The 21,251-nt window shown below is 38.4% G+C and overlaps 1 protein-coding gene across 1 annotated transcript; it reads left to right on the top strand.

Annotated features, from left to right (window-relative positions):
* The first annotated feature begins 542 nt into the window (after positions 1 to 542).
* TPH1 (tryptophan hydroxylase 1) lies at positions 543 to 21,165 on the top strand. The gene is made up of 10 exons (XM_008062822.1): positions 543 to 659; positions 6,053 to 6,236; positions 8,644 to 8,744; positions 11,750 to 11,817; positions 11,961 to 12,157; positions 13,953 to 14,088; positions 14,841 to 14,967; positions 17,901 to 17,996; positions 18,674 to 18,807; positions 20,871 to 21,165. The coding sequence occupies exons 1-10, from the start codon at positions 543 to 545 to the stop codon at positions 21,043 to 21,045; spliced, it is 1,335 nt and encodes a 444-aa protein (XP_008061013.1). The 3' UTR covers positions 21,046 to 21,165.
* Positions 21,166 to 21,251: the final 86 nt, after the last annotated feature.

Genomic DNA, 21,251 nt, shown 5'->3' with positions numbered 1-21,251 from the left:
GGGGGTTTGAGACCAGCCTGGGCAACTTGGTGAGACCTTGTTTCTACAATAAATCACAAATACTAGCCGGTCATGACGGTATGCATCTGTAGTTCCAGCTACTTGGAAGGCTGAGGTGGAAGGATTGCCTAAGCCCAGCAGGTCAAGACTGCAGTGGCTGTGAGCATACCACTGCACTCCAGCCCGGGTGACAAGAGTGAAACTCCAACTAAAAGGAAGGAAGGAAGGAAGGAAGGAAGGAAGGAAGGAAGGAAGGAAGGCTGGAAGGAAGGAACAAAGAAGAGAAAAGAAAAGAAAGAAAAGTGAACTATGTGCTAACATGTATTGTAAGCCTGTTACATTCTAGGCACTATGTCAGGTAATATTTTCTCTTATTTGGGTCTCATTAGAGTTTTTCAAAGCTTATCTGCATTTCCAGGTTTTGTAAAAGGTGAGGAAATGGAAGCTTGGAGTTTCAATATTGTCAGTGTTGAACAACTTCTTTTTTTTAGCTCTTTATCTATATTTTCAGACTAGTTTTGGAGAATTACTCCAAATTCATCATGATTGAAGACAACAAGGAGAACAAAGATCATTCCTTAGAAAGGGGAAGAGCAACTCTCATTTTTTCCCTAAAGAATGAAGTTGGAGGACTTATAAAAGCACTGAAAATTTTCCAGGTAAGCACTCTCTACACTTCTGTATAAAACTCTTCTAGAAATGAGTCTCAAACTATATTTAGTGCAACTTATTATACATTCTTCAGAGATGGGCTACAGAAATTTCTTAAGAACTTAAAATTTGGGCTGGGCTTGGTGGCTCAGCCTATAATCCCAGCAATTTGGGAGGCTGAGGTGAGTGGATTACATGAGCCCGTGGGTTCGAGACAAGCCTGGGCGACTTGATGAGAACTGTCTCTACAATAAATAAAAAATTAGCCGGATGTGGTAGCGTGCACCTGTAGTTCTGGCCACTGAGAAGGCTGAGGTGGTAGGATCACTGGAGCCCAGCAAGTCGACGCTGGGGTGGCTGTGATTGCACCACTGCACTCCAGCCTGGTCAACAGAGTGAGACTCCAACTCAAAAAAAAAAAAAAAAAAAAGAGAGAGAGAGAGAGAGAGATTGCACAAGAACTTAAATTTCTAAAATATTACTGAATTTTAACAAAAGGGAGAGGGATACAAACAATTTGCAAAAGAGGAGATACAAAAAGCTAATAAAGAAATAGGGGAGAAAAGATTCACCTCATGTATTTCAGAGAAGCAAATTTTCATGTGATAAAATATTAACATTTTACTGATATTATGTGATGATATATTTAGTCATACATTAATAATAGACTTGATGATACTTAATGCTGTATGGACAATATATCTAATGATATTCTTTTCATATAGCAAAGATTCTGCAATTACACTGTCCCCTACTGGCAGAATTTTATTGCAACTGGCACTAAAATACACCTTTGGTAGAAGGTAAATTTGTGTAACATGTAGGGAAACAATCTGATAATATGTACTCCAAGCCTTAAAATGTTCATGTTTTTGACCCAGTTATTCTATTTTCATGAATCTATCTTAAGAAATTATGGATCACTCAGACAGAACATGAATACTTACTGAGTATACTGTGTACAAGATATATTCTGAAGATATGGAGCTGAATGAAGTTAACACAGTGTGTCGCCTCACAGAGTGTATAATCTAGCTCAGCAAATAATTAACTCTAGGAAGCGAATAATGACATGTGTGTAAAGGGACATGAAAGAAAAGTAACAGGTATGTCACAGAAAATGTGACAGCATTAAACTGGGAAACCTAACAGAGTTTAAGGGCTCAGGGACACAGAGATTTATTATTTATAGGAACTAAAACTTATAAACAAACTACTTGTCTTAAAGTAGGGGATATATAACATTATGGTACTAGAACAGAGCTTGTGGGCTCTGGAGGCATACCACCTGAGTTCATATCCTTGCTCTTATGAGTGATCCTGGGCAAATTAATTAATCTCTCTGTGCTTCCTTCTTTACAACTATAAAATAAGAACCCTACCACTTCACAAGGTCATTGTGAGAATTATTAGAGTTAATATTTGTAAAATGCTTAGTGAATAATCAATAGATGGTAGCTATTTTAAAAATCAAGTTTATAATCATATGACATACTATTATGTGGCTGTTTGAAAATATTTTAAAGAATTCAACTTTTAAAATATAGACAATCTAGAAGAGTTTCTAATGAAAAACATCAGTTTTCCTACCTAACATCAAATTCTCAACCCCACTCCCTAAAAACTACTTTTTTAAAACTATTTCTGTTCTTTAGTTCTTTTGGCAGTGAATTTATAACATCTAAATACTGCTCTTATACCTCCTTTTGAGCTATCAACTTTACATATTATTTGTTTACTTTTAACTATGAATAGTGATACTGATACCATCTCTCTCCCTTCTCCCTCCCTGTCTTTCCAAAATTCGATAATTATATTATTACTTTTAGCTATTCTGTTGATTACCTTTGGGGCTTTAAATAAATCACCCATAATTCTTCTTCCATTCACTTCCTTTTTTATTTTATTGTTAATCAAAGAATAATTGTGCATGGCTTAAAAACAACTCAAATCATACTATAAAACTTATAAAGAAGAAAAATAGCAGTCTTTTATTCCATCTCTTTTCATTCCTAAGTTCCATTTAATTTTTTGTTTACCTTAGGTGAAGGCGGGGTTAATCACCCTCATTAAATCAGGTGTACCCTGTCATCACTGATTTGTGCAGACTTCTCCTGTTTTATTCCATTCTTCCCTTCCATCTTCCCTCCTCTCCTCTGAAAGAGCTAGCTCTAATATGTTTGGTATGTACATTGAATTATTCATTGTTTAAAATTTTAAAGATGTGGGGTGCAATTCAGGATTAGACACCTAAGTGATCATCGTACAAGAGAAGTTTGGGCCTCCCTTTAGCCCTCATTTTGCCTGGTTTGGGATCAGGTACCCTTTATAGAAGGAACTCAATTCATTCTACATCGAAATATTTTTACGTACACTTTAGAATAAGTAGAGTTTTGTGTGCATATATTAACAATTTATATAAGTGGTATTGTACTATAGTCCCATCCCCCAGCACTGTTTTTAAGACCTGCTTATGCTGCTGAGTGAAAATCTCATTTATGCTTCTGACTGCTGCATGGTGTTTCCAGTGTACCTCCACTTCATTTTACTTATCCTCCACCTAGGAGAGGCAACCATCTTCAACTCTTTTAACTATTTTTCTAAGATTTACTTCCACACTTATGAATGACATGCTTATTTTGCTTCTGTTGTTTGATTTGAAAAATTGTAGCTATTTCCTACTGATTTTCAACAATGGAAGTAAAGACTTAGGTTTCTTGACACAATCCCCTTCCAGTGGCCCCCTCAACTTCCCCTCCTTTCGTTGCCCATGTAGGTATGTCCTTGATTTCGGTTGGGTTAAACTTTAGTGTTTTTATTATTCAGATTATGTAAATATTATTCAAAGAAGAGCCAATTACCCATGACTGTGACTATTCCTTTCTTGTAGGACAGGATTAAAACATGAACTATGGAGCTGGATGCCTAAGTTTGGATTCCAGCTTTCACACTTATTGGCTGTGTGCCTCTGGGCAAACCACTTAATCTCTCTGTGCTTCTGTATCTGTAATTGGAACATCTGATAGGGAATGTTTCACTTTTTACTTCTATTTTATTTAAATTTTCCCAAAATATCTGATAAGGCATGCCTCTCACTTATTACTTCTACTTGATTTGAATTTTCCTGACTGTATTTTTCTTCCTAATGAACTTTGAAATTGTGTAGTTATATTTCCTCACCAAATTCCATTAAGATTTTTATTTTGGTAGTGTTCAATATGTAGATTAATTTAGGGAGAATTGATATTTTGTGTCTTTTTTTCTAGTAGTTTATATTTATATTTGTTCAAGTCATCATTTAGAAAACATTAAAAAGATATTATTATTTTAAAAATTTATAAGAAATAGATAAAATGAAATTCTTTTTATTCCTGACAAATAACAGTATATTTTGTAACTGACCATCTTCTGTTGATTCTATGATAAATTCTATGTTCCAAGATAACAAGATAAACCCTGCTTACACACTTTTTTCTTTTTTTTTTCCGAGTCGGCATCTCACTCTGTCACCCAGGATGGAGTTCAGTGGCATGATCACTACTCACCACAACCTTGACCTCTTGGGCTCAGGTGATCCTTCCATCTCAGTGTCTTGAGTAGCTGGGACTACAGGCTTATGCCACCATGCCTGGCTAATTTGTTTTGAATTTCTCTAGAGACAAAAATTCTCACTATGTTTCCCAGGCTGGTCTCAAACTCCGGGACTCAAGTGATCCTCCTGTCTTGCCTCCCAAATTGCTAAGATTACAGGCGTGAGCCACTGAGCCCATCCCAACTACTCTTTCTTGTTGGGTCGGGTTCCCTGATAATTTTTATCTCATCCCTACCTTTAGGGATGAAATCCTTCCTTCTTCCTCTCTGCTTTTCTAGTTATCTATTCTTCGAGATTCATTTAAATTCCCATCTGTTCCATGAAACCTTCTACTGTTTTTTTCTCTTTCTCAAACTCTCTTTTTTCCTTTGTCAGGGTCTCACTCTGTCACCCAGGGTGGAGTGCAGTGGCATTATCATGGCTCACTGCAGCCTTGACTCAGGCAATCCTTCTGCCCCAGGCTCCCAAGAAGCTGGGACTGCAGGCATGAGCCACCACACCCAACTAACTTTTCTTTTTGGTAGAGACGAGGTCTCCCTATCTTGCCTAGGTTGGTACTGTACTTCTATGCTCAAGCAGCCCTCCCACCTCTACCTACCAAAATGCTGGAAACCTTCTACTCTTTCTAACCCATGATGCTTTTCCCTTTACTGAACATCTTTTGTGCCTGTATACTCACTACTTTATTTTTTCTTAGTCTTTCATGTGATAGCTAGCTAGGTTATAAATTACTTGTATATCTTACTCTTCTTTGTATTCTTCACAGCCCTTACCTGGCTACAGACGTGCTCGCTGGGTTATTAGGATGGACTAGTTAGTATCAGAAATCATCTGCTCGAATCCGCTTATTTATTTATTTTTTGGGTTGGCATCTTAATCCATCACCCAGGCTGGAGTACAGTGGCATGCTCATGGCCACCCCAGCGTTGACTTGCTGGGTTCAGATGATCCTTCTGCCTCAGCCTTCCAAGTAGCTGGAACTACAGGCATGTGCTACCGTGCCTGGCTAATTTTTTTATTTATTGTAGAGATGAAGTCTCGCCAAGTTGCTCAGGCTGTTCTCAAACCCATGGGCTCAGGCAATCCTCTCACCTCGGCATCGCAAAGTCCTGGGATTACAGGCTTGAGCCACCGCGCCCGGCCCACTTATTGTTTATAGATGAAAAAACTGTTGGGTGATTGGTTCTCATTTTTCGTGATTACATGTCTAGTGTATTTCCTCAGCTACCCAAATTGTCAAGAGAACATATGCTCCTCTCACAGGTCTACACACTGGTGCCCCCAACCCAGGCTGACACAGAAGACATCTGAAGAAGCAATCTGGTTCATTGACTATTAAGATTGTAGCTTAAGAGATATGAGGGGTTAAATACTTTGTGTTCAAGTTGTTCATATGATTTTATTAAATGCATTTTTTGCAAAGGAAACTTTTCTTTCTCAAGGACTAACATTAATACCATCTTTTGAGAACTAGTCTTTATTTGTTATAATCTTAAAAGATTATTTTTTCCTGGGAGACTTTGTATTTTTGATTTGAATTCTAATTAATTCTGAAATCTGAAGGACCTCTAGAGTGGGTTATTTTATTTTATTTTATTGGATGGGATGAAGTTTGCAAACTTTTTTGATTAGTACATGATGTTTAAGGGGGAACTACTTTGTTGTTGGCAGCACTGAAAACAGCCTTTTCTCCCTTTGGCTATTGTGACAAGCGTGAGATGGATTTTTAGTGGTAATTGAAGTAACCTGCTCAAAGAATACTAACATTTGAGGCAGCTACATGTAATTTTTACTCTCTACTTTTCGCAGGAGAAGCATGTGAACCTGTTACATATAGAGTCCCGAAAATCAAAGAGAAGAAACTCAGAATTTGAGATTTTTGTTGACTGTGACATCAACAGAGAACAACTAAATGATATTTTTCATCTGTTGAAGTCTCACACCAATGTTCTCTCTGTGAATCCACCAGATAATTTTACTGTGAAGGAAGAAGGTAAGTCTGAAAAGTGAAAAAATTGCTTAGAAGATTAAGTACCTACTTTGTGTCTAATCTCATATTTATCTTGAATATATGAGAATAAAAATAAAACACTGTCTCTCCAGATTGCTTTGAGTCTGGTAGTGAGGGGAACATAAAATATAATTGCTCAAAATACTAAAGAAAAATTCTAAAGCAAAATTCTAAAGCAACATTGGATTGAATGTGAGAAAAGGAGACTTTGAGTATAAGAAAAATCAGAAACCTATTACTATCTCTCAGATTCCAAATTGTCAAGCATTTCTTGATTTTACACACCCCGATTCACAATCTCTGAGCACTCTCATGGGGCTTAGTATCTAGCAGATATTAAATCAATATTTGAATTTGTTACTAATGTTGACAGTTGTTGACAACTATGCTGCGAAATATGCTAGGTACAGCATTGTCTCCTGTCCTCACTCCCACCAAGAAAGCAAAAGAGAAAGCAATACAAGCCTTCTAAGGTTTCAGATACTCAGGTAGCAAGGATATAGGCTAAGATCTCTTATTTGTGAAAAAAATCTTTGAAGTTTACTTGAGGCAAAAGACAAATGGATAATTGAGCCACATTTCATATATGGTACTCAATCTAAACTAATCTCTTCAGATTATGCTACAATTTTGAGGTGTAATCAGGGCTGAAATTCATCTGTTATGCATTTGTTCAGCTGTATAATTAAGAAAATATTGATAGATTTCCACTTCTGACCGGCAGAGAGCCGCTTTCCTGAGTACCTTGAGGACTCCCCACCACTTTCAAAGCCTCTGTTACTTCAGATCTTCCCATGGGAGTTCCAAGCCCATCATTAGCAAAAAAAGGGTTAGCACTCAGCAGAGCAGGAGTCTAGGACTCTGTTGATGTCTATTTTGAGTGATGAGTGCACTGTTGTATTTGTTGTTAGTTCTCTTGAATATCACTGCTGGGCATATTAGAAAGAGCATTAGACTGCAGCAGGAAAGATTGAGTTCTAGTCCTCTCTCTTCCATTAGAAGTGAATTACCTTGGGTAAATTACTTTGCCTTTCTGGAGTTTGGTTACCTCATTTATAAAGTGAAGAGTTTTATAGATGGTGAAATTGTTCAGTTAATATTTAGGGTCCACCAACTTGTGACAGATGTTTCTACTAAGAAATGGACATGTAGAAAATGTGTAGTCCTTACTCTACAGTCATTCCAAGTATTTTGTGTAAGTCGGGCATATTAACAGATACATTATAATGAAACCTAGTAAAAGCCCTGAGAGAGTTAGACATGTAGTATCACAGGGACCCAAGGAACAGAGAATTGGCTCTACTGCCAAGGTCAGGGAATGCTTTGTGGAATGAGGCAGTCTCATTAGATTTGAGTCTTGAAGGATGAGAAGTACATTCTCAGGAAAATAGAAGGGTGGGCTGGGGCAGGGAGTGGGGGTAAGATAGCTATTTCAGGCTGGAAAAACCCCAAAGTCTTATGAAGTCTTGCTTGTCTGAGGAATGGTGAGAAGATCTAGGTGGCAAAGACATAAATGATTCCTAAGATCCTTTTCATCATCAACAACAACAAAAATTCTAAGTTCTTATTAAATTAATTTGTACTTTTTTCTATAAATAAAGTCATACATTCTTATTCTACTTTTGTGAGATAACTAAATACATGGCTTAATTTTCTTTTTCTTTTTTTAACTTTTGGTCTGTTATTTAGTAACAGTATTTCTTCAACACTTAAGAAATCTATCTGAAGACTGAAAAAAACACTAAAGCTAAAAAAAGTTGAATAAAATGTACTTCTTAGAAATAGAGCAGTTTTATAAATTTTGTCTTGATGTACAAACTACAAGATATCCAGTTGCATTTGTTTTTTTATTTCCTTTATTTATTTATTTTTTTCTAAGGATGTGGGGTACAATTCAGGATTAGATATACAAATGGTCATTGTGCAGGTAAAGTTTGGGCCTCACTTTGGTCCCCACTTCACCTGGTTTGAGATCAGGTATCCTTATTGATGAAGTGTGTGCCCCCTCCTGCAGTTTCCCATTATTGCCAATCCCTTTTTTATAGTATTATGATAATTATTCAGGGTCCACTATGAGTGCGAATATGTAGTTACTCAGTTGTTTGTTTCTGTGACAAATCACTGAGTTTTATAGACTCTAAATCCATCCAAGTTGCTGAAAAGTTCATAATTTTGTTGTTGTTGTTTTAAGAGATAAAGTCTCAGTATATTATCTAGGCTGGTCTCGAACTCCTGAGCTCAAGTTATCCTCTTACCTCAGTCTCCCAAAGTATTGGGATTACAGGCATGACTCACCATGCCTCGCTTTGTTTCTTAATTCCTTATCCCTTATTGCCTTATTTAAGATGATCTTTTCAACTTCTTGTGATTTTTTTTTTTTTTGGTGCAGATTTGGAAACTGTTCCTTGGTTTCCAAAGAAGATTTCGGACCTGGACCATTGTGCCAACAGAGTTCTGATGTATGGATCTGAACTAGATGCGGATCATCCTGTAACTATTTTAATACATATTTTTATAAAAATAATGTAAAGCAAACTGAAAAATCAAGAGCAATTTTTTTCTGAGAAAGTATTTTTTCCTGGATAATTAGGATCTTGTTTTAATTCAGATTTCAGGAAGCATTCGTAGACCTCTGTGTTGGTGGAATTGAGACTAACTGCCTGAAAAGCCTCTAACTTCATTGGCTCCAGAACATCTGTCCTATGTCTGGCGTTTCTATTATTAAGATCTATTCCAAGGGATACACTAAAATGAAGACAATTTTCTTCAGTCAGTCTTTATTATAGTGGGCATGGGTTATTGGAAAGAGGGATAAATAAAGGTGGGCTGGAGAATGACTTACCACCCACACTCCCAGTATGATTGGTTTATGAGGCAGTCGATGAAGTAGGAAGTTGTTTCCTTGGAAAACTGCACAGTACAGGCAAGCGTTGGAGAATTAGGAAAGCAAACACGAGGCTTGCTTTCAACTAGGTTCCTGGGAGGGGAGGAGAAAAGAGAGTGCAATTGTCAAGTTGACTGGGGCTTTAATCTAACTTCTCCCACTTAGCTGTGTGGATGTCACTTTGTACTACCTTAGACAGCCACCAACTGATCTGGTCATTATTTGGTAATCTTATTGAGTAACCATTGCAATGAATTGCAGTGCTTTTCTGAAAGGAACTTGCAGTCTAGTTGAAAAGCTAGAGCACACACACACACAAAATGTAAAAAGTGTACTAAGTGGCACGAACACCCTGCTTTGAAATATACACAAGAGGCCAGGCACAGTGGCTCAAGTCTGTAATCCCAGTGCTTTGGGAGGCTGAGGTGAGGGAATTGCCTGAGCCCATGGGTTCAAGAACAGCCTGGGTAACTTGGTGAGACCTCATCTCTACAATAAGTAAAAAAATTAGCCGGGTGTGCTAGCGTGTACCTGTAGTTCTGGCTACTTGGAAGGCTGAGGCAGAAGGATTGCCTGAGCCTAGCAGGTCAATGCCGGGGTGGCTGAGTGTGTGTGCCACTGCACTCCAGCTGGGTGAAAGAGAGAGACTCCAACTCAAAAAAAAGAAAAAAAGAAAAAAGAAATATACACAGGATAGCAAGCACTTTTACCCGAAGAGATCAGAGAAAGGTAATATGTCAACTGGACCTTAAGAGATTTTAGCAGGTAAGAGAAGGAGAGGAAGAACAATTTAGGAGGGGAGAATATGAGCAAAGGTTCAATGAGGCAAATCTGGGATATGTTTATAGAAAGGTAAGTGCAGCAGTTTTACTGATCTACTACAAAGTTTTGCTGACTTTAACCTCCTAAATATTTCTTAAATTTTGTCCTTATTCATCCTTACCACTGCATCCCTGAATTGGTCTCCTTCCTCCAGCCTTACCATTTTCAATCCCATTCTCCTTAGAGTCATTAGAATGATCTAAAACCTCAGTATGACTATGATCCCTCTTCTCTCCTAAAAGTTACCAGTGGTTTCTAGGTATACACTCGAGAGTATTGAAAACATATGTCCATACAAAACTAGTACACAAATGTTCATAGCAGCATTGTTCATAATAGCAAAACAGTGGAAACCCAAATGTTCATCAACTGATAAATTGATATAGTATGGTATATTCATACAATCAAATATTATTGACCTTAAGAAGGCATGGAATACTGATGCAGGCTATGACACGGATGAACCTGCAAAACATAAGTGAAAGAAGCTAGTCACCAACAGCCCCATATTGTATGATTCCTTTTATATGAAACGTCCAGAAAAGGCAAATTCATAGAAACAGGGCCTGGGAGTGGGGGAATAGGAAGTGATTGCTAATGAGTATGATGTTTCTTTTGGGAGTGATAAAATTTTTCTGAAAGTAGATTGTGGAGATGATTGTTCAACTCTGTGAATACTAAAAATCTCCAAATGATTTCACTGTATGGTATGTGAATTATATCTCAACAAAGTCGTTATTTTAAAAAATGGATTTAAAAAAGTGGATTCCCATTACCAAAAACTGAAGTCCAGGCTCCTTAACATACCTTTAACTTGTTGATCCCTAACAAGTTTTCAGTGTGCCCCACCTCGTTCTCCAAGCTCCAGCGACATGTGATTGCTTGTATTTTCATGGGCACGACATGCTGTCTCCACTCTTTTGTGTTTTGGCTCAGGAGTCATTGCTAGAAGGCCTTTCTGAACTACACTATCCTCTTTTACATACTGAGTCATGACTTTTTCTCTTTTGCATTTGTGTGGCATTCTGTGTGTACTTGTGCAATATGATAAGGCTCTTACCCCACATCATTTTATAATAATAATAGGTTCATGCAAACTCCTGGAAGTCCCAGATGGTGCATTGTTCATACTTATTTCTCCAGATTTTCGCACGGGGTCAGGAGCATAGGAGGGGCTCTTTAATGTGTGTTAAAGGGATGAGTCTAATTCTCTCTTTTCAACTCTTCCCTTCTTTCCTATTATTTACATTTTTGGTTATTTCTCCTGGGCTTTGGTTTATTTATTTTATTTATTAAAAAGATTTTCATGATTATAAATTCTAATATTATTATTTTTCCTGGTTTTTTTTGTTATCACTGTTTCCACAAATGTTACCTGTGTTGGCATTTTGTGATAAAATCTAAAGCTAGATTCAGTTAAGTCACTATTGCAAGTGTTCTTAATTACGCTTTTATTAGAAATTACTATTACAGGTAAATATAATTGAAGACATAGTGAAATGACTAGGGAAAAAAAAATCTTTGGAAAAGAGCCATGCATTTAACTAGGGTGGTGCTTTCTTTATTCTTCAAACTATTTTTATCTTTTGTAGCCACTAGGATATAAAGCTGTCATGGAACATTGACTTTAAATTAAAAATGCTCATAAATCTCTAAACAATGCTTGCTCCTAGTAACAATTATGTAGCCCTTTAATATAATAGCTCTAGTAATAAGAAAATATTTCCTAAATGTCATTTGTCAAGTATTTTTTAGCATGGACATTTAACAACATATCTTTCATTATCAGGGTTTCAAAGACAATGTCTACCGTAAAAGAAGAAAGTATTTTGCAGACTTGGCCATGAACTACAAACAGTAAGTATACTATAAAATTAACGTGCTCAACTTTGAGATAACAAAATAACTGTACAGAGTTTATTCAGTCAGTAGAAAGTGAAATAAGAGCTACTGTTTATTAAATGCTAATTCAAAACAACTCCTTCCCTTTGTCTCGTTAGTGGAGATCCCATTCCCAAGGTTGAATTCACTGAAGAGGAGATTAAGACCTGGGGCACTGTGTTTCGAGAGCTTAACAAACTCTACCCAACCCATGCTTGCAGAGAGTACCTCAAAAACCTACCTTTGCTTTCTAAATATTGTGGATATCAGGAAGATAATATACCACAATTGGAAGATGTCTCAAACTTTTTAAAAGGTAATAAGCTAACTACTTTTTTGTAAGGAGAATGTTAAACTCAGTTTTTTTCATGACAGCATTAACATTTTAAAAATATATTTAGACAGTACAAGTGCAGATTTCTTACATGCATATATTACATAGTGATGAAGTCTGGACTTTTAGTATATTCTTCACCTGAATAGTGAATGTTGTATCCAGCAGGTAATTTTTCAGCTCTCCACACTTCTACCTTTTGTAGTCTCCACTGTCTATTATTCTAATCTTTATGTCCATGTGTACCCATTGTTTGGTTCCCAATTATAAGTTAGAATATATGACAGCATTTTAAATAGAGGAATAAAGTCTAGTTATATGGGAGGTCAGAATTTTCCCATACTCTGTCCTAGAGTGTTAGATCCAGATTGGGTACCACATTTGAAGAAGGATAATAAGGTCAGATGCGGTGGCTCTTATCTGTAATTCCAGCACTTTGGGAGGTTGAGGCAGGAGGATCACTTGAGCCCAGGAGTTTAAGATCAGCCTGGGCAACATAGTGAGACCTGGTCTCTACATAACCAGGCATGGTGATGTGTACCTGTAGACCTAGCTACTTAGGAGGCTGAGACAGGAAGATCACTTGAGGCCAGGAGGTTGAGGCTGCATTGAGCCAGGATCACACCACTGTACTCCAGCCTGGATAACAGAGTGAGACCCTGTCTAAAAAAATAAATTAATTAAAAATAAAAATAAAAAAAGATAATGATAATTTGGAGGAGGAGCCTGGGCTGGCTGCAGAACGTGTTGCTGAAAGTGTTTCAAGGGTGAGTGTCAAAGAGAGAAACCAAAATTAAAAGACAGTTCAAACAACACACCATTTGGAATGGGCTACCTGCACTGTCAAATATGGTAGCCACTAGACACGTGGTTATTTAAATTTTAAATAACTAAAATCAATTTAAATCAAGATGTTAATTCCTCAGTCACATTAACCATATTTCAGTAGCTGTCTAGTAAGCTACTGAGTAGCTGTCCAGTAAGCTCAGTTGCCTTACTGGACACCAGAGACATGGAACATTTTCATCATTGTGGAAAGTTCTGTCGGACAGTGCAGTCTGCCCATCAGAGTGGGAACATCCAGGTACCAAGCAACTGGGTAGAATTGAAATACCAGAATTGTGAGGGTTTAGAATGAAGGGTAAGGCTGGAGTTTACAGCAGAGGTCTCCAGAGCCTCTGAAGCCTGGTGGCAGGCCCTTTTTACAGGATGCCTGTAGTCTTGATTGAGGAGAGATGGAAGAGTACCATTCAATTTAGATAAAAGAAAGGAAATACAGTGCAAGAGGTTGTACTTGCTAAAAACATCATAGATTCAAAAATGATTCTTATCTCAGTTAATAAATCTTGTTAGTGAGTTTTTACAAAAAGAAATAAGATTATCTAGGAGATATTGTAAACCCTTTAAGGAGACAGCATAGTGCGGTCCAGTATGAAAACTGGATTCTCATTCTATTTTTACCAACTACTGTGTGGACTTGGGTGCATTACTGAGTCTCTGAACCTCCATTTCATAATTGTTACAAAAAGGGAGAGACATCTTTAACCTTAACTCATGTTATAAACATCAAAGGGGATGTGACATATAAATGGTCTAACTCATTGGCTGGCCATGGTAAGTGCTTAATAATTATTAGTTCTCCCGAGTGCACCATGATATGTTTTAGTTTCCATGTCGTCCCTCCAAGAGTTATTTGGTACCACTAACAGAATTAAAACGCTACAGTCAGTGGTCTGTTCTGGTAAAGCTTTTCTTTGTTTTTTCCTTTGCTTTGTAGAACGCACAGGTTTTTCCATCCGTCCTGTGGCTGGTTACTTGTCGCCAAGAGATTTCCTATCAGGCTTAGCCTTTCGAGTTTTTCACTGCACCCAATATGTGAGACACAGTTCAGATCCCCTTTATACCCCAGAGCCGTAAGTACTTTTAGTTCGGCCTCTCATTTATCACATGGTTATTTCTAATAGCGGCACTCACTTCATGGGGTTTTAGTAAGGATGAAATGAATTAGCACATGGGAAGCATTTAGAATGGTGTACGGTGCAACATAGTACATGTTCTATGCTCTCTATTGTAAATTATTATTATTATTATTATTATTGATTTATAAGCTGTTAGGTGCCAGGTGCTATTCTAAGCATAGGGGATGTAACACAAACAAAAATCAGACCAAAATCCCTGCCTTCATAGAGCTTGTATTCCAGTGGGGAATAGGGATAAATAAATAATCAAGTAAATATATGTATATGTTATATTAGGTGACGATGAGTGCTACGGAGAAAAATAAAGCCAGGAAAGGAGACGGAGGAGTTGCGTATGGGTGGGAATGTGTCTGTTGCTGTCTTGAAAGGGGGATGATCAGGAAAGGGCTTGCTGTGAAGTGACATCTGAGCAGACACCTGATTTGAGGTGTATGTGTGTATGGTCGGGGGATGGTGAGGCCTGGGGATGTCTGTGGGTATCAACTGTGCACTAATATGTGTGTGTCTGTGAGTGGCCAAGAGTTTGAACCAAAATGGTTTCTTTATTTGATTAATGTCCTTTGTGATCCATTACCAAAGAAATATCCCCTGATCAATTAGAATAAAAATACTGGATTTTGACTGAATGTTTGATTATACATGTATATTAAGCATCACCATGTGACACACTTATATCTCTATTTCAGAGATACCTGCCATGAACTCTTAGGTCATGTCCCCCTTTTGGCTGAACCTAGTTTTGCCCAATTCTCCCAAGAAATTGGCCTGGCTTCCCTTGGAGCTTCAGAGGAGGCTGTTCAAAAACTGGCAACGGTATATAAATGTAGAAATAGCTGTGTAGATCTGTAATTTTCAACTGGGCCTACCCAGTGCATGGGTATCTGTGTAGTTTAAAAGTGCACATTCAAAATGACCATTAGAAAGTTTATCTTTGCTCAGGTGAGAGGATTGCTTGAGCCCAGGAGTTCAAGACCTGCCTGGACAACTTGGTGAGACCTCGTCTCTACAATATATCAAAAAATTAGGCTGGGCTCAGTGGCTCAGCCTGTAATGCCAGTACTTTGGGAGGCTGAGGTGAGTGGACTGCCTGAGCCCGTGGGTTCAAGACTATCCTGGGCAACTTGGCAAGACCTTGTCTCTACAATAAATCAAAATTAGCTAGGTGTGATATGGTGTGCCTGTAGTTCTGGCTACTTGGAAGGCCGAGGCACAAGAATTGCTGGAACCCAGCAGGTCAACGCTGGGGTAGCCGTGAGCTTGCCACTGCCCTCCAGCCTGGGTGATAGATTGAGACTCCAACTCAAAACAAAACAAACAAATAAACAAAAAATTAGCCGGTCATCATAGTGTGCACCTGTAGTTCTGGCTACTGGAAGGCTGAGGTGGAAGGATCTCCTGAGCTCAATGGGTTGACGCTGGGGTGGCCGTGAGTGTGCCACTGCACTCTAGCCTGGGCGACAGAGTGAGACTCTGACTCAAAAGAAAAAGAAAAAAAAGAAAATTTGTCTTTGCTCATTATATTTAATTTTCTTCTTTTCTTTTCTTTTTTTTTTTTTTGAGTCAGGATCTTACTCTGTTGCCTAGGCTGGAACACAGTGGCACACTCATGGCAGCCTTGACTTCCTGGGCTAAGCCATCCTCCCATCTCAGCCTCCCAAGTAGCTGCCACTGCAGACATGCACCACCATGCCCAGCTCATTTTTAAATTTTCTGTAGAGATGACATCTCGCTCTGTTGCCTAGGCTGGTCTCGAACTTCTGGGCTCAAACAATTCTCTTGCTCCAGCCTCCCAAAGTGCTGGGATTGCTGGCGTGAACCACCATGTCCAGCCTAATATTTAATTTAATTTGAATAACATTAAAGGAGGAAGTAAAATTTTAAGGCTTATCAGAAGGAGACATGAGCTTTAAAAAGGTAGAGAAACATAAGATTATAATAATAATTTGTATACTTTCTGTTTTCAAAAAAACTTAGGTTTCATAAAAATTGTGCTAAAATAGTTTTGAGCACTAGGTACAAAACACTGTACTGAAAATACAAAGATGAGTAAGGCCTGGTTCTTACCTTCAAGGAGCTTATACAGTATTTGAGGAGACAGTTATGTTCGAACGAGGATAAAGTCTTCAGGGAAGTGCAGGCAAACTGCTTTGGAAGCATAGAGAACTTGGGGGAAGGTTTTGTGGAAGAAGGACATGTCGACCAGCTGGTGGAAAACGAGTAAAGCGCCCAGCAAGGAAGGAAGAATATCTCAGGATGAGGGCACACAAGGAAAGATAAGTAGGTTCTTGGTGTGTCTGGGGAAACCACCAGAAGCTGGAGCAGAGTATATGAGGGGGAGCAGTGATGTGAAATAGGCTATATGTTAGAACACTGCTTCTTAAACTGTGGCTTGGGGACCTCTGGGGTCCCTGAGGCCCTTTCATGAAGTCTTTGAGGTCAAAATCATGTATAGGTAAAACATCAATTCAAAGCGCAAAGTGGACTTTAATGTAACAGACAGTTCATTGGCAGAGTTCAGATGCCACATTGAAGCTGAACTTTACAAAACCCTGCAGGCTCAGCACGATGGCTCATGCCTGTAATCCCAGCACTTTGGGAGGCCAAGGCTGGAGGTTTGCTTGAGCCCAGGAGTTTGAGACTAGCCTGGGCAACATAGCAAGACCTCATTTCTACAAAAAAAAAAAAAAAAAATCAGAAAATTAGCCTAGTGTGGTGGCACGTGCCTGTAGTCCCAGCTACTTGGGGGAAAAATCAAACAAACAAACAAACAAACAAACAAAAACTCTACCACCTATTGAGTCTTGATGCAGTGTCAAAGCATATCCACAATTATCTGAAAAGGCCATTAACTTAATTTCTTTCTTTTTTTTTTTTTTTTTTTGAGTCAGGGTCTCACTCCCGCTCCAGCTGGAGTTCAGTGGCAAATCACAGCTCACTGCAGCCTCGACCTCCTTGAGCTCAGTTGATCCTTCTGCCTCAGCCTCCCAAGTAGCCTGAACACAGGTGTGCACCATCGCACCTGGCTAATTTTTAGATTTTGTGTAGAGACGAGGTCTCGCTATGTTGCTTAGGCTGTTCTCAAACTCCAGGGCTCAAACGATCCTCCTGCCTCTGCCTCCCAAAGTGCTGGGAATCCAGGCATGAGCCACCATGCCCAGCCTGAAAAGGCTAGTAAGATACTCAACTCTTTTCTAACTATATAACTGAGTGAAGCTGAATTTTCTTCATACACTCAAACAACATATTGCAACAAGTTAAATACAGAAACAGATATGAGAATCCATCTGTCTTCTAGCCAGACATTAAATGATGCCTAGCTAGACATTAGAAAGATTTTAACAATGTAAAACAATGCTATTTTTCTCACTTTTTTGTTGTGTAAGATTTTTATTCAAATGTTATTTATGTTTCCATAAAATGGGTTTATTATATTCTAAAATTAATTAGTAAACATTTAAAAATTTTTTTCAATTTTAATTTTTAATGTGGCTAATATGGCTAGCAATGACCTATGCCAAAAAACAATCTTTGGGATCCTCAGTAATTTTTAACAACATATAAGAGTCATCAGAACAAAAGTTTGAGAAGTACTGGTTGAGAATAGGACCAGATTGTGGAAAGACTTGTGAACTAGGTTGGGATCTTAGATATTTTTTCTGAGATACTTTGGGTCAGTGACCAAGAATTGTAATTTGCTTAAGTTGAGTCATTCAGAATGTGAGAGTAATATTGATGTCCTTTTGCAGTGCTACTTTTTCACTGTGGAGTTCGGTCTATGTAAACAAGATGGGCAGCTAAGAGTCTTTGGCGCTGGCTTACTTTCGTCTATCAGTGAACTCAAAGTAAGAGTTGTAAATCTTTGCATATAGCTGTATTTAGCTAACATAATGAGTAAAACTTGAAATAATTATTGTATTTGAACAAGAGCTTACTATGGATAATACTTGGGGTGTTAGGAATCATATATATAATATCTTTCAAATAAAAGTGTTTTAAAGGCTTTGCTAACAAAGGCTTGCTGTTTCTTTAGCATTTCTGTTATGCTAGCAATGACACCTAAAATTTCTAAGGAATTCTTTGAGATTTATTATTTAGCCCATGAATGGATGAACTTAGGTTTGTTGAGTGATGGATATGTTTGAAACACTGTCCGAGATACGGTCTTGCTCTTAAGGGGCACCTAGTGATGGATATAAGTCATGTATAGGAATAACTATTGCCAGGTAGAAAGTAGGTGTCATAATGCAGAAATAAATAAATAAGATGCTTGGGTGCCTTCCACATGAAAAAGAGAGTTAGAACAAAGCCATGGAGATGATCTTGGGGCATTGATGGGGAATTGCAAGCCATTTGTTTTGCTGGAGTGTGTTGTGGGTTGACTAGAGCTGTAGGAAATATTTGGAATTATAAGTTGGGGCTATTGCATTAGTAATATGCCCAGAGGTGTGCCAGTGAGGGCAATCGTGTGATCTATAAAAGTACATAATCTTCTTTGATCCAATGACTCTTTGTCCTCTAGCATGCGCTTTCTGGACGTGCCAAAGTAAAGACTTTTGATCCCAAGATTACCTGCAAACAAGAATGTCTCATCACAACTTTTCAGGATGTCTACTTTGTATCCGAAAGCTTTGAAGATGCAAAGGAGAAGATGAGGTATAGTATATCTTTCTCATGCCTTTATTTTCTTCTGCAAAGTGTAGGCCCAATGATGGTCACAAGTCACAGAAATAAGCAGCTGGAAACTTCTGTCTGTAACACATCATCATTTTATAGCAGGTATTCAGAGTATGTTGTGTATAACGACTTCATGTAGTTACAAATATGAATCAGATATGCTGAGAAATTGCTTTCTTTCCAATTCTTCCAGTCAGAAAGCTTATAGTCTAATAGGAAAAATAAGTTATTTGTACAAATTATTATATAACAACATAGAAAGTGACAAAAGCTTTGGAGATACAAATGAAATATTGTTCTGCATTTTATTTGGGAGCAATTCATTATAACTCAGGGAACAGGGAAATCTTAATAGCATTTGAGAAAGGACTTGAAGAATGGATATTATTTAATATATTAAGAGTTTTTTTTTTTTTTTTTAGAGACAGGGTTTTATTTTGTTGCCCAGGCTGGAGTGCAGTGGTATGATCACAGCTCACTGCAGTCTTGACCTCCTAGACTTAGGTGATCCTTCTGTCTCATCCTGCCATATAGCTAGTACTACAGGTACATGCCACCACGTGTAACTTATTTATTTATTTTTGAGAAAGCAGGATTTATTGAGAGAACAGAAAAGCTCCCACAGTAGGAGGGGACCTGAAGGGGTTGCCCCAACTTATTTATTTATTTTTGTAGAGACAAGCTCTCACTATGTTGCCTAGACTGGTGTCCAATAACTGGGTTTAGGCAATCCTTCTGCCTTGGCTTCCCAAAGTGCTGGAATTACAGGCATGAGTTACTATGCCTGGCCTAGATACGTTAAGCTTTAAGCTGAAAGATAGCATGCCAAAAGGTCAGAATTTTGAAAAATATAGGAGATAGTACAATGCAATCAAAACTAGTTAAGAACAGAGGATATTGGAGGCAGAGAAACTTTTTAGAAGATTTTTGCAGTTTCACTTCAGGTGAAAACAAAAGCCTGAACTAAGATAGTTCAGATAAAAGGATTTTGGAAGACACAAGACAGTGTTTGGTAGAAGGGGTCATGAGGTCACCTTGTGATTATGGGGAAAGATAAGGGTTGAAGACATAGTCCTTGTTTTCTGGGAATTTATCATTCTTTGGGGAGTTAGGTCATGCACAGGACCCAATACTAATAGCAGCAGGGCCTCTTCTAGCACAAATGGCACCTTTGTGCAAATTAGTAAGAGCGGTTTCCTCTGGGGAGACCAGGTGGATTACAAGCTGAATCTCAGCTCCTGCTTATGTCCAAATGTCCATTGCTACACAGTTTTCCCTAAGAGTCCTGAACAAGATTGTTCTTGGGGGTGCCAAATGAGAAGTTCAAATGGTAGTTTGATAAAGGAGGCAGAACTTTAATACATAAAGAAAGGGCAAGGCCAGGTGCGGTGGCTCAAGTCTGTAATCCCAGCAGTGCCACTGCACTCCAGCCTGGGAGACAGAGTGAGACTCCAACTCAAAGAAAAAAAAAGAGAAAGGGCAGAATTTAGGTCATTTGAGAGGAGGCTAGAGGAAAACAGTCTAAGCAGAAAGAATGCACACATGCAGGAGACAAGGTCATTCCTGGCCTGTCTTGGGGTGTGAGTATGTGTATGTATGTGTATACTGTTTGTTGTATACACATGGGTTACACGTGTGGGTAGGCATAGAGCATGACTGTGGGGCTTTTAACTAAGTGGTCAAGTGTTGTAATGACACAGTTTCATGTCCACTGATAAAGCCACTGTGGTTGGTCTCCTTACTGTAGTCAGGAGATCATGCAATAATAAATGATTAATATACCCATTTACACGATCTTTCCTAGTAATGACAGAGTAGATGTATCCATGGCCACTTTAGGTTTTCCACCAGTAGGATTTCTGGGGTGGGGGTGGGGAGAGGTTCTGTCCATACAGTGGAGAGAAGTAGGTCAGATTGCCTGCATGTGTATCTAACAAAGATGTATTTTTGTCTAGTGTGTGAAATAGGTCTTCTGCTATTTATTTAGTTTTTGTCACTTACACTCTAGAAATTAATTGTCTCTTATTTGTTTTCTTAAATAGAGAATTTACCAAAACAATTAAGCGTCCATTTGGAGTGAAGTATAATCCATATACACGGAGTATTCAGATCCTGAAAGACACCAAGAGCATAACCAGCGCCATGAGTGAGCTGCAGCATGACCTCGATGTCGTCAGTGATGCCCTTGCTAAGGTCAGCAGGCAGCCAAGTGTCTGACAGCCACCAGTCCTAGTCCAGAAAGCACTTGAACATCTACTCAGACTCTGGACCAATTCTTGCTTTTCTTGAAAATCTGATCTTGGAGGGACAGCATCTTTTGGCCAAACAATGTTCTCTAATTCCACTCCTTAAAGAATCATGAGTCTTTGAATTTGTACCTGGATACTCTATCCACCATTCATCTTTTGGTTTTGTTTTTCTTT

Source organism: Carlito syrichta, unplaced genomic scaffold, assembly GCF_000164805.1.
Source record: "Carlito syrichta isolate Samal-C Ts95f unplaced genomic scaffold, Tarsius_syrichta-2.0.1 Scaffold305865, whole genome shotgun sequence".
In the NCBI taxonomy this organism is placed as follows: domain Eukaryota; kingdom Metazoa; phylum Chordata; class Mammalia; order Primates; family Tarsiidae; genus Carlito; species Carlito syrichta.
This window is presented reverse-complemented; position numbering and strand designations above follow the sequence as displayed.